The sequence below is a fragment of the Octodon degus genome, unplaced genomic scaffold (genome assembly GCF_000260255.1).
Source record: "Octodon degus isolate 3935 unplaced genomic scaffold, OctDeg1.0 scaffold00111, whole genome shotgun sequence".
NCBI lineage: Eukaryota > Metazoa > Chordata > Mammalia > Rodentia > Octodontidae > Octodon > Octodon degus.
Window position 1 is genome coordinate 6,500,110 of NW_004524687.1, and position 12,903 is coordinate 6,513,012.

Consider the following 12,903-nt stretch of genomic DNA (forward strand, 5'->3'; position numbering starts at 1 on the left):
TTTTTTGTATTTAGTACAGGGTTACAGGGTCTCACTACACAAATCAGACTCATAGTGATCCACCTGTTTTCAGCCTCCCAAGTGCTGGGATTACAGGCGTGTGCCTCCATGCCCAGTCTCAATTATGGTTTCATTGTGCCTCTGGGGTGGGGCTGGCATGGCATGCTGGGGATTGATCCCAGGTCCCCGCGTCTGCCTAAGCAGGCTCTTTAATTCGCTGATCTGGCTGGCCGTAAGAACATCTTACTTTAAAAAGAATAAACTGCTTAATGGCCAAAACATTAGTTCTTTGGTCTTTTATCAGTTTTACTAACCTGGGAGCCTCTCTGCAAAATAAGAAGGAGCTTTCTGCTGGACAGTTCTTTCTTAGTGACATCCTGTCCTGCCGGGGGAACACTGAAGAGCTTTCATCCAGAAGGGCCAACCTTCCCTTAGGGTCTTCTTTCCTTTCCAGTGTTAGGCTTTAGATTTTAAAGTCTTAATCCTAACTCTGGCAGGAGTTACAACTGTATCCCCTCAAGTGTCCCTGGGTTGACGGCCTTGCAGGGCCTCACTTACAACCTACAAAGTATGTCTAACTTTATGGGGATGTAAACTTTTCCTCCTTTGCTGCTCTTAAATAGGAAAGCCACAGACTTTTGAGTTATTGTTGGTTATATACTATGTGGAAACAGGAAGATTGGAAATATATAAAGAAGCATAAATTATTATTGATAATTTTTAATCAATGCAGTACAAACTCTCCATTTCACCAAATCTGGTATTTAAAAATGTTTGTGTAACTTTTATGTATTCATACTACCTTAGAAGTATCATAGAATTTTAGAAGTTCCTTTCTTCTAAAGTTTGTTACTTTTAAATATCTTGGTCACATTTTTAAAGATGAGTTTGAATCACATTTCACTATTTTCTTTCTTTTAGTGTAATGGAACTGTAGAACTAGCTTTGATGGGCTTTGGAGTAAAATAGAACTGTGTTCATATTCCAACTTTCTAGAGTGCAGTAAACAGTGAAAGTATCATTGTTTTAGGATTAGAAACTATCAGAAGTACTTTTTTTTTTTTTTAGGCGGAACCATGGATTGAACATAGGCCCTTGCGCTTTCCAGGGAAGCGCTTATTCCACTGAGCCATCTCCCCGGCTTAGAAGTACTTTTATTTGGTTTAAGCATGTTGTAAAACAACTGTCAGCAGGGAGAAAAGACTATCTGAAAGATTTTTTTTTTTTATAGTTTTCAATAAAGAATTAGGTATAAATGAGGAAATCTGGTATGAGTTCTTTGCAACAATTGCATCTCATGTATTTTTGCAATTTTCTAGGGGTGTTGTAACTACAAATTTTGGTAGCCTAGAACAGCAGCAGTTTATTGGCCCACAATAAACAGAAATGTATTCCCTCAGGATCATGCTGCTGATGTGTGGGAATGGTACCTTTTCTTCCTTCTAGGTTTTGCCTGTTTGCTGGCAGTGTTTGGTTATCCCAGGCAGCAGCAGGATTTGCCTTCCTGCCCCCATCATCACCCAGCAGTGTTCTCTCCTTGCATGTGTCTTTACAATGTGGTGTTACAGCCCAGGATTTTTGTGTGTGGGCCTGCCTACTCCACTAGGGCCTTACCCCAGGTAGGATTTTCCCAAGGACCCAAAGAAGGGTACCTTCAGAGGGGTACATTCTGAAGTCCCAGGGATAAAGACTTCAGTGCACATATGGGTCACAGTTCTATCCGTTATGTTGATTAACAGTAACTCAATTGTGTGTACTTAGTAGTAGATACAGTTTTTGATCTTTTGCTTTGTTCTGTTAGGTGCCTTTGCTTTGCAGAGAACTTTAGTCACTTAAAATGTCTTTCACAAGCCTGGACTTCTGTCTGTATAGGTTGATGTTTTATATGGGTCAGGATAGTCTCTTTAGTGAAACTGGACAAAGAGACTGCTAATTAGCTGGGTGTGGTGGTACACACCTGTAATGCCAGCAGTCTTGGAAGCAGAGACAGACTGCAAGTTTGAGCCTATCCTATGCAGTTTAGTATTCTGGGAAGAGTCTGTCTCAAACTTTAAAACAAAGGCCCAGAGTTGTAACTCAGTGAGAGCACTGGATTCAGTCTCTACTACAAGGGCAAGGGGACTGCTCATATTAATGTAAGAGACACATAGTGGGATCTGATCTACTTACTGTAGGGAATATGTGTGGAATTCCATGAGTGTTGAGATTATTTTAGGTAAGAGTAATCACTGATTAATGCTTGGTAACTAAATATTTTATCTCAACTTTCTTAGCACTTTTTATATAACAGGTATTTATAGCATAAGCAATTAAATCAATCAGTAAAACCTGATTGCCCAGTGTACAGTGCATATCCCTCCCTTTTTACCTCCCTCCCTCCCTCCTTCCCTCCTTCCTTTCTTCCTTTTGTTTTGTGAAATGAGGTTTTACTATTAAGTTGAGACTGGCCTTGAATTCACTGTGTGGCCAAGGCTGGTCTTGCATATCTCTCTCTGACGTAGGAATTTAGTTAGTTCCCACATAAGTGCTGATCACTGTGTTGCTGAAGTTCAAACAGAAAGCTCTGAAAAGCCTGCACTCCTTGTTCTGTGCTGCTTCCTCTTGTGGATGCTCTGCCTGGTGAAGTCTGATTGCTTGGTTCCCTGGACTCTGCCTGTTCTTGGTTGGAGAAGTCTTAGCTTAGGGAAGGACTGTGGTGTACTCCATCCAGGTTCCAACTCCCTGGGCCAGTGCTGTATCACTTTGTTGCAGAATCTGTACCAATGGAAAACAGGAATCTGCATCAAGGAATTTGGAAGGCAACTTTTATTACACCAGCAGGCTGGTAGGAACCAGGTCCAAATTACTGCTGTCTCAGTTCTTTTCTCCCATTGCCAGGACAGAATACCTGACACCCACAATTAAGGAAGGAACGACTTATTCAGCTCACAGTTAGTGGAGGTTTCAGTTCATATTTCAGTCCAAACTCAGCTGGCTCCAAGGCAGAGTAAGTACAGTGCAGAGGGCAGCAGTTCATAGTGGCGAAAACAGCCAAGCAAAGGTAGGAGATGCAGCTGCAGCTTCTAGTGAGCCTCTCTCCCTTCCTCCCTTCCACACTGACTGTGAACTTGAGCTCCTCTGAGGGAGTGGTGCAAACGATCCTTCCTCAATCACCCTTATTCCCTAAGTGCAGAGTCACTCTATGGTGGGCCCTCTGTGCCCTAGGATGGGCCCTCCACACCTGAGGGAGGGGCCCCCAGGCCCCAGGTAGAGCCATTCAGCCAAGCCTTTCACTTCCCAAGTTGACACAATGTATCAGCAACTACAACTGCTTAGAGTAAAACAGCAATTTATATACATTTCTAAGTAGGAAGTACAGAGTCAATAATGGGTTTGTCTATAATTGGTTACATATATGTGGATATTTGGTCACAAGTTGTCAAGCAGAAATGGCCAGAAGGTTTAATTGGGGATAATGAGGCCGAAAGGTCTGGGGGAGTTAGGGTCTACTACATAAGTAAGATGTAACGTGCCCTTCACAGGACTGTCCTGCCCAGATAGTTCCTCAAACAGGCTAGCAAAACAGGATGTATGTGCAGGTCATTGTGCAGCTGGTTAGAAGCACTAAGTTAAATTATCTCTTGAGTTGCAGCTGTGTAGTTAGTCAAGGCCAGCTGAGTCTGATGGCCCAGTTGTGAAGCTTTAATTTTAGAATTTTCTACTGCAGCTTTCTTAATGTATGGTGAATTGGGACAACTGGAATACTACCTTGCTTGTTTCTGTTTCTTGTGGATGTCTTTCTTCCATTGTTTGGTCAGTTCTTCCATTTTGTTTATTTTGAGAAAAGTTATTTCTCAGATGAGAAGGTAGGTCTAGTTCCTGTCATTTTATCTTGTCTGAAAGTACAAGTTCTGGTTGCCTTCTCTTTTTGCGATTATAATTAAATATTAATTGTACAAATGAATGAATGGGATTCACATGATATTTCCATATACGGGTACATTGCACCCTTATTATGTTCATATACCTCCCTTCTGTCTTTTTTTCCTCACCTTCCTTTCTCTCTGTCCCCTGACTTCTCTTCCTAATCCCTAATAGCCTCTCACCTATTTTTAGGTTATTATTTTTTTAAAAGTTTGTACATATGAGAGAAAACATGATACTTGTCTTTCTGTGTTTGGTTTATTTTGATTAACATGATGTTCTCCATTTCTACACACTTTCCTAAGAATAACAGTATTTCATTCTTCATGGCTTAATTGTACTCCATTGTGTATATATTTATTTTCTTTATCCATTTTTCTGTTGACAAACACTAAGGGTGATTCTATTTCTTAGCTCTTGTGAGCAAAAGATGACTTGGTTTTTTGTTTTTTTTTTCCTTTCCTGTTCCTGTGTCTTCATTTTCCTTTCTCTTGCTTAATTTCTCTGAATAAGAGCTCTAGTACTATATTAATGAAAAGCAGTAAGAGTGCATTGTTATCTTGACTTAAGCTTAGAAGAAATGCTTTCAGTGTTTTTGCCTCTAGTGATGATAATGACCTTTTGGAATGATGTTGGAAATTGGGGTATTGAAGTACCTCATGATTATTGCATTGGGCCTGTCTCTCCCTTTAGGTTTAGTAGTGTTTGCTTTATAAAATTATATGCTCCAACCTTCTATGCATATAGATTTATAATCATATCTAAATTGTCACATTTATTGGCAAGATGAAGTTCTGATGTAAGAAAGAAACTCTCACAGTTTCTTACCTGTGTTATTTTCTGATGCCTAAAAAGATCTACTTAGAAAAATTTCTTATACATGAGGAAACTATAGATAAATTTTCTTCTTTGATATCATGATTTATAGAAAATTTCTTCCCGCTGCTCATTGTGTTCATGCACCTGTCAGGATCACTACTTTATAGTGTCTTATCTGGCTGTATTGACAATCTGTTTCAAGTTTGTTCTACTTAAGTTTAAGGTCAGCATGAAATTTTCCTTGTTTAGTGTTCCTTATTGTTATTATTAACTGTAAAGTGACATGTTTCTTTCATGTGAATTCGTAATTCTTTAACATAGAAAAATATTAAATCCTGAGTTGTGAACATTCCATGGGTCATCAAGGTGCAAACCTTTGAGGTTGCAAGCCCATACAATCTTCCTCTTGACTAATCTTGTACTTCTCCTGTGTAGAAAAAGGGCTGCACGTTGTGTCCTTGTTTTCAACAGTGAGATAACACTGACCCACCCTGAGACTTCTCCTTGAAGGGTCAGTGTGTCATTCTGTTTCTTGCACGTCAGATGGGAAACTTTTCTAGGAAGCAGGCACCTTGGACTCCTATGTGTGATGAATCAGTTCCTCTATGGATTCCCTAGAGTAGCATTTCTTTCTCCGTATGGAAGAAGCAGTTGTCGTATCTTCCAGAGGGAGATGTTTTTGATTTGCAAATTACTGTGATAATGTCAAAACCCAATAAGAGGCAGGAACAAGACCCACAGTAGCTGCAGACCTATAGGAGATTCCTGGTTGACAACCTGGCTTTGTGCTCAACTACTGGAGAAGTCTTCCAACAGCTGCCTTTTATTCAGGGTGAATAGTCAGCACCTGAGAGTGATGCTTGTGGCCTCTGCCATGGTGCAAGCAGCTTGCCTCCCTGCTCTTGGGCCCTCCAGGAGCACCAAGGAGACAGCCAACAGTGAGGACTGTTGGCTGTGTAGCAGGTGAGGTGGGGCCTGTGGCATGCAGAGTCCAGTCTTCTTGAAGGGAGATGTCTTTGATTTTATAATTTCCTTTCTCAGTACGGTGCTTATTTAGGGCCAGCAAGATAGCTCAGCGGACTAAGTGCCTGCTTGGCCAAGCGCAGGGACTAGGATTTGATCCCCTGTCCCATATGCTGTACTAGCCCTGCCTCCAGTGAAGGAGTCCGGGCATGGTGGCCCATGTCTGTAATCCCAGCACTGGGGAGGCTGAAAACAGGAGGATCACTATACGTCCGAGCTGTGCAGTGAGATCCTGTATCAAATACATAAATGAAAAAAAGTTGCTTATTTCTTTTCTTTTCTTTTTTTTTTTTTTTGGCAAACCAGGGATTGGACTCAGGCCCTTGCGCTTGCCAGGGAGGGGCTTATTCCACTGAGCCATCTCCCCGGCCCCATTTATTTTCTGTATCATTAAATTATTATGCAACTGTAGGGGTATTATCAAATTTCCATATGCAGAAACTGGGTCATTGTATAAACCAGAATTGTCTAGAGAATTAAAGTAGAAAGCATGTATATAGAGCAGCTAGAATGGTGCCTGTCCATTGTCAGTCTTGCTGAGGCATACCCTTGTAGTCCTCTTGATTTCTATAGTGGTTTCATTTGGAAGATCCATTTAGTTCTGTTTAAATTTTGAGTGATTTTACAGACATCCTTATCCATCCTAATTCTGATAAGTTTACAATCTTGTATTTTTTATCACATGGCTATAAAAGTGTGACGTTTATTCTTGATTTCATTCACATAATGAAAATTCAGTACATAGTTCTATAATCTTTAATTACTTTTAACTCACCTCTGCCAGCATTTTACATTGTTTTTAAAAAGCTATAGGCATACTTCTGTAATATTTTTAAATGGGCATGCTTTGTTTTTATTTTATGAATATTATTATAAGTAAAGGTTTATGTGTTTGCTTTATTTGTGTCAAGCTGAAGAGTAATTAATAAGAACTTTTCTTACTGGGCATTTATTGAACACTTACTTTGACCTATTTGTGGATTACTATTTCAGGTTTTACCATGAACCAACATCCCTCTTGGACCTTTTAATCTGTATTCTTTTTACTTTTTCCTACATCTATTTGTGCTACCTCTCATCTACCATTAGTGTGTCAGCTTCTACTTTATTGCCTTGTTTTTGGTTTTAATTTCTTGAGAATATTTTTCATACACTGTATAAATTTATATGTGGAAGAAAATATGTTTTCTGATTTTATATCCATGAAGAAACTGCTACTTGAGTATCTAGTAGGCATTCAACAAATGCTTGATGGTGAGTGAAATGCTTACTTAAGTTAGATAATTTACATATTTTAATATAAATTGTTTATGGTTATTGATGTCTTTTAAGAGGTACTAGCATATATAGCTTTATATTTTGAAAGTTACTGAAAAAATGCTAATTTTTGTAGTAATTCATTTTTAAGAAACTCCTCTAATTATTTGTTTTCCATAGTGGTATTATGTACACTTGTGTAACTTATTAATGGCAGCGAATTTTCCTTTATGTAACTGAGTGTTTATGTTCAAACAGATATCCATATCTTCAGTCTGTAGGGCTCTTCCTTTGTCCTTTTTTGGGGCAGTAAGAGTTTTTGTAGGCAATAGTTATGCTTGTTATTTGTCCTGTTTGGTGTTTTGTAGCTAAAAGACGTTAAGGGCTCTTTCTTCTTATCCCCAATCTTGCAAGTTCCAATGTTTTATAGTAGGTATCGCATTATGTATAAGGATTGTAGCTTGATAGAACAGAAATACTGCAATGCCAGAAAGTTAAAATATTCATGGAATTTTGTAGTTATGAAATTAAATGTCTTGTATTTAATTCCTTTGACACTCAGGGCCTTTCATTCTTAATAGTGTGGTTCCTTTGTGATCTCTTTCAGGGTCAAATCCCAATAATTGATAGCATTCATTTAAATTCTGACATAAAGACTTATTAGACAATGTTAATTTTCTTTTCTGTCTAAACCTTTTTTACACTGCACCAATTTTCTTTCTGATTTTAAATTAAAAGAAATGCCTATAGAGAAATACCATATGTAATTGATGCTTTAATAACAGTAAATCTTGGGATAGATAATAGAATAATACTTAACTGACAAGATTGTATGAATTTACGATTGTAGATTAATTTTACTAGTTTTGTTGTTGTTTGTGTTTTCTTGTTGTGTTGACAGGGTTGCTTTAGACACTCTTGCTGCATTGCTAAAATCAAGTAAGTTTTTAAATATTAGAAATACTAGATTCTTTTTTTCTGAACATTCTATTTACTATGTTAAAGAAACGAAATACAATTTAGTGTACAGTTTTAAAGCTGGTTTATAATATTGTACTGTTGAAATTAATTTTAATTTCTAGTGCAATTGCTATCCATCATAGCTAATACTATATGCTTATTGCACTACACTTTATCCAGAACATTTGTGTTAAGTTTTTCAAGCCCATTTATTTTGTTTTTAAGTTACTTACATAATCAAAGTCCTGCTGGTAAAGGAAAATAAATATCGCGTATCATTGTTTTGAAAAATGAACCTGAGATTGAAAGCTTTTAATGTAGAAATACCTTGAACAATCACTATCTCTGTACATAACATGTGGTTTTAACTTAAAAGCTCTTACTAGAATTTATTTTTCTATTGTAAGTTCTAATTTATAACATTTTAAAAGTGACTGAAATAAAATTTTACAGACTTGAATTCATTTACAAAAACTTTACCTTCAGAACTGAGGCACTGGAGTAGATGTGTCTTATAACACTTTCAGAGAATACTCATACTTTTAAGTTTTTTTTTTTTTTTTCTGTCCAAGATACTTAGTATCTGTATTTTAAACATTGATTTTTTTCATCAGTAGTCTCCTGGATGGCTGGTTAAGTAAATTAACATTTTAGTCTTGATAGTCTCAAACATCTCTGTTGATGGCTTTCATATGTCCCATCTTCTCAAGATACAATTAACAAGCAGCTGGTAAACTATAAAGGTGGAGACTGATTGCCCTTAAGTTTGAATTGTTGGAATTGATTTTTTAAATAGTAGCAAATGATTAATTGATTGAAAATCTGTTACATGGTAAAGATTTAATTAGTATTAAAAATCTCCTAGGTATTAGTATTATACCACAGAGTTCTTATGGTACTTAGTGAGGTTTTCTATGTAGTTTTATTTTCATATGTAATCATATAAACTCTAGACCAAAATTACATTAATTTGAAACAGTATTTGTATCTTTGCTTTGATATGCTTTGACTTTGTAATTCAAACTATTTATTGATTCTTAATAAAGGCATATGCTTTTGGAGTGGGCCACAATAGAAGCTTACTAATTTTCAGCATCATTAATGACAAAAACATTAACTGTAAGCCATTAAAAACTAAAACTCTCCGAAGTTTCAAGTATTTTATAGAAATTAGTTAACCTTAGATGACTGAAAATTTGTGTCTTCAAGTTTAGTAGTTTTCCTTTTACTCCATTCTTTTTACCAAGAATGGATGATGGGTAAATATACCTATTACCTTCATCAGGATTAAGAAGGTAACTGAGAAATAGTTTAATATATTTTCAAATGACACATGGAACTAAATAAGATGAAGATTAATAATGCAAAATAAATTTTAGTAGCACACTGTGTATTTTAAAATGGGCCATAACATTTTGACGCATTTCTTGTTTTATCTTTTTAAAAGATTCCTTACTTTCTTGAGGGGGCATTCATTTAAAGGTTAAATTTGACTACTAGGATAAATGTTGGAAAATATAAGACAAAGAACATAAAGAATGTAAAAATGGTCAGCTACACTGCTGTTGCTGATGTGTAGATTAGACCTACACCAAAGGTGAACTTAAATTTTCTTTTAAGTAGAGAAGTAACAAGAGGAGACATGCTCATGGTACCCTGAACACATTATCTGTTAGAGTATTGCTCAGTACAGATGGTAGATGGATATATTCACTTCCATTCAGGGTCACCTAGGCATCTGTGTTTGAATTATAACAATTTCTTATTTGACCTTTCATACCTAACTTTAATATTTCCCATAAATCCCATTTAGACTGTTGGGAATTCTGGCAGAAATACAAAATTTTTAATGGAGCAATGATCAGGTGGTTTTTAACAAAATTACATTCTCAGCTAGTAAAGTGAAGCCTTACATTTTTTAAGTGGTGTAAACAGCTTTGTTTATGTCAAACTTTTGTTGCTAAAAATGATTGCACTAATTTTACTAATAGTTCATAGCCTTATAATAGCAAGCAGTGATTTTAGATACAATAGAGGTTTGAAAGCTTTCATATAAGAACACTTTCTCTTGTGAGTTGCTTCTACTTGTTTAATGTCAGAATGTAGTTAGGGCAGGAGATTAGTAAATCTAGTTGTGTTATGTTTTATGCATAAGTGAATTTAGAAACTATAATAATTGTCTCAGGCATATGAAGTCATTGTTAGCTTAGTACCCATGCCATGAACCAGGTGTCATTTTATAGATGTAGTTGAAATTAAGAAGGGATTTAATATTTCTTTCTAAGTACACAGCCTCAGATGAGTTGGTACTCTTCTAACCCATAAACTTGTTAGTACTTAAAATGGACTCACCAAAGTAGCACTAGGTGGCTTGGTGTATTGCTGTCATATGATTTCCTTGCTGCTATCTTAGTAAAAACATACTAGTTTTTGCTTAATAATTTTAAATATTGATATTTTGCGAACAATAAAATTAGGTTATATTTGTACTCCAATAAAATTGACCTTTTATATGAAACCTTTGATATACTTTTCATTATGATAAAAATTTAATGCCCAGGAAGAACTATTTTCTAATGTCATTTTTCCTTTACATTTAATTTGTTAAAAATTGTTTATTTTAAAATTAGCATTGGTGTGGCATAGACTTTATATAATTGTGAGATTATTTGAGCAATTAATTTCTATTGAAACAAAGTTTGTTATGGGAACTATAGCTCAATGGGATTAATTTCAAGTTTGTAAATTCTTTTGATACAATGTCAATATATTCATAACTTTTAAAGTACATGAACCTTTTAATATAATATTTAAATATATAACCTAACTTTACAAATGATATTTTGATTTTTATAAATGATAAAACTGTAAACATTTATAAGTATATGGAGAAGGATTTTTTTTTTTTTTTTTGGTAGCTCAGGCTGCCTTAATGGCAGGTTTGGTGCAGCTTGTGGAGCTGGGGATCAAAATGCGGTCCCTTGTGCCTGACTTTGTCCAAACAGGCGCTTTAAACAACTGAGCTAATTCGCAGGCCCCCCATACATATTTATATGGGCAGAAAATGTTCTAGAATTTGTCATTTACTTTGTTAGAAAAACATTTAAATAGGTAGTTGTCCTTTTGGGGGGTTATAAGAATGATAAGACTTGAGCCACATGTGCTGGGGCACATACTGAGAGTCTTAGCACTTGGAAGGCTGAAGCAGGAGAATTGCAAATTTCAGGTGACCCTAAGCTATGCAGCAAGACCCAAGGCCGTGTATAGCGAGGTCCTGCCTAAAAAAGAAAAAAACAGGAAGAGTTGTGAAAATTTATCACAACACTGCAGTTATGTTTTTAAATTTATCCTATCCCTTTCTCTTTTATCATTTAAAGTATATTCTTTCCCAATTTTCTTTTGTTGAAGAAACAAATGCCAGGAGAGCTGTAGACAGAGGATTTGTCCAAGTGCTTTTAACAATTTATGTAGATTGGCACCGCCATGATAATCGACATAGAAACATGCTTATTCGGAAAGGAATTTTGCAGAGCTTAAAAAGTGTTACGAACATCAAGTTGGGAAGAAAAGCATTTATCAATGCCAATGGGATGAAGATTCTGTATAACACTTCACAAGTGAGTTGTTTTCTTCTTGTTCTTTTGCTTACTGTCCGAATCATAATGCATTTTTTTTTTTTTTAAAGCGGAACTGGGGCTTGAACTCAGGTCTGCTTATTCTACTGAGCGCTCTCCCCGGCCCCCATCATAATGCATTTTAAGAACACTGAATAATCAGAAAAGAATATATGTTATATATTTTTTAAAAAAACTTGAGTCTGGAAGGTACAGTCATTCTCATGTGTGACCTCAGACTGAACTGCAAAAGTGCTCAGTGCATGTCTTCAGTGTGACGTTTCTTCTTTGTTAGGATGTGTGAAAGCCTCTGCTGGATGGAGAAGGGTTCTGGGTAGCTGTGATTTTGAGGACATGTAGTTGGCTGCACTTAGTTTTGCATGCTGCCCTCCCAGAGTGCCTTTGGCTCCTCCCTTGCAGCTAGGAGGGTATGTCTGTTGTGTGTGTGTGCATGTTTTCCTTCTGGTGGAACCTTTTCTGAATTTGGAAGGTACAGATGGGAAACCTGCACATAGGACTGCTAGTTCTGCTGCCAGCATGTTCAGTGAGAGCTTTCCTAGCATCTGTGGAAGACAGGCAGTTGTGGGAAAGGGGACTGTTGCAGTGCAGCCCATGTTGAAAATAGCAGCCAGATACCTTGGTTGTGCCTTCTTGGTTTTATATGTAAACAACCTCTTTTTACAGAACAATAGTTAAGATACTGGAATGTGATTGTTCACCTTTAGTATTTTCTAGAGTAATGGTATGTACTAGTTTTTATTATACCTAATTTGATGTAAAAGGTCTCATCTTCACATTGCCGGATGTGAAAATGAATATTGAAAATTTTAGTGTATCAAAGTGCCACCGAGGGGCCAGGGAGATGGCTCAGTAGAATAAGCGCTTGCCTGGCAAGCGCAAGGGTCTGAGTTCAATCCCCAGTACAAAACAAAAAAAGGTGCCACCTAGATCTTAGTCACTGATAATAATAACAATGTGTTGTAGTTTTAAATTCCTCTAGATACTAGGACAGAAAATCACGTTGTTTGAGCCTTAAGTTGGATTTTTAGTCTGTGTTAATAAAGTGAAAAGCCAAGTTATAGAAGGTGCAGGTAACTGATAAGAGTTCTGAGAAAGGCTTAGTAAAATACACATTTCCTTTGATTTCTTTAACTTTCTTCATACCTTTTCACCTTTATTCCCAATAAACTTAAAAAAAATTTATACCTTATGCTTGCTAAATGTCCCTAGGCCATTCAGAAATAGCAAGGGTGGCAAACTTATGGCACATGTGCTGCAGCTGGCTGTTACCACTGAAAAGTCTAAAAGGTTAGTTAGGATCACTGAT

The 12,903-nt window shown here is 36.5% G+C and overlaps 1 protein-coding gene across 2 annotated transcripts in view; it reads left to right on the plus strand.

Annotated features, from left to right (window-relative positions):
- The window catches only part of Agtpbp1 (ATP/GTP binding protein 1), a 262,969-nt gene that overhangs the window by 109,619 nt on the left and 140,447 nt on the right, over positions 1 to 12,903 (plus strand). For both annotated transcript variants that reach the window (XM_023699137.1, XM_023699138.1), the window contains exons 9-10: positions 7,904 to 7,941; positions 11,371 to 11,579. In XM_023699137.1, coding sequence (XP_023554905.1) covers positions 7,904 to 7,941; positions 11,371 to 11,579 — 247 coding nt within the window. The remainder of the gene's footprint in view (positions 1 to 7,903; positions 7,942 to 11,370; positions 11,580 to 12,903) is intronic.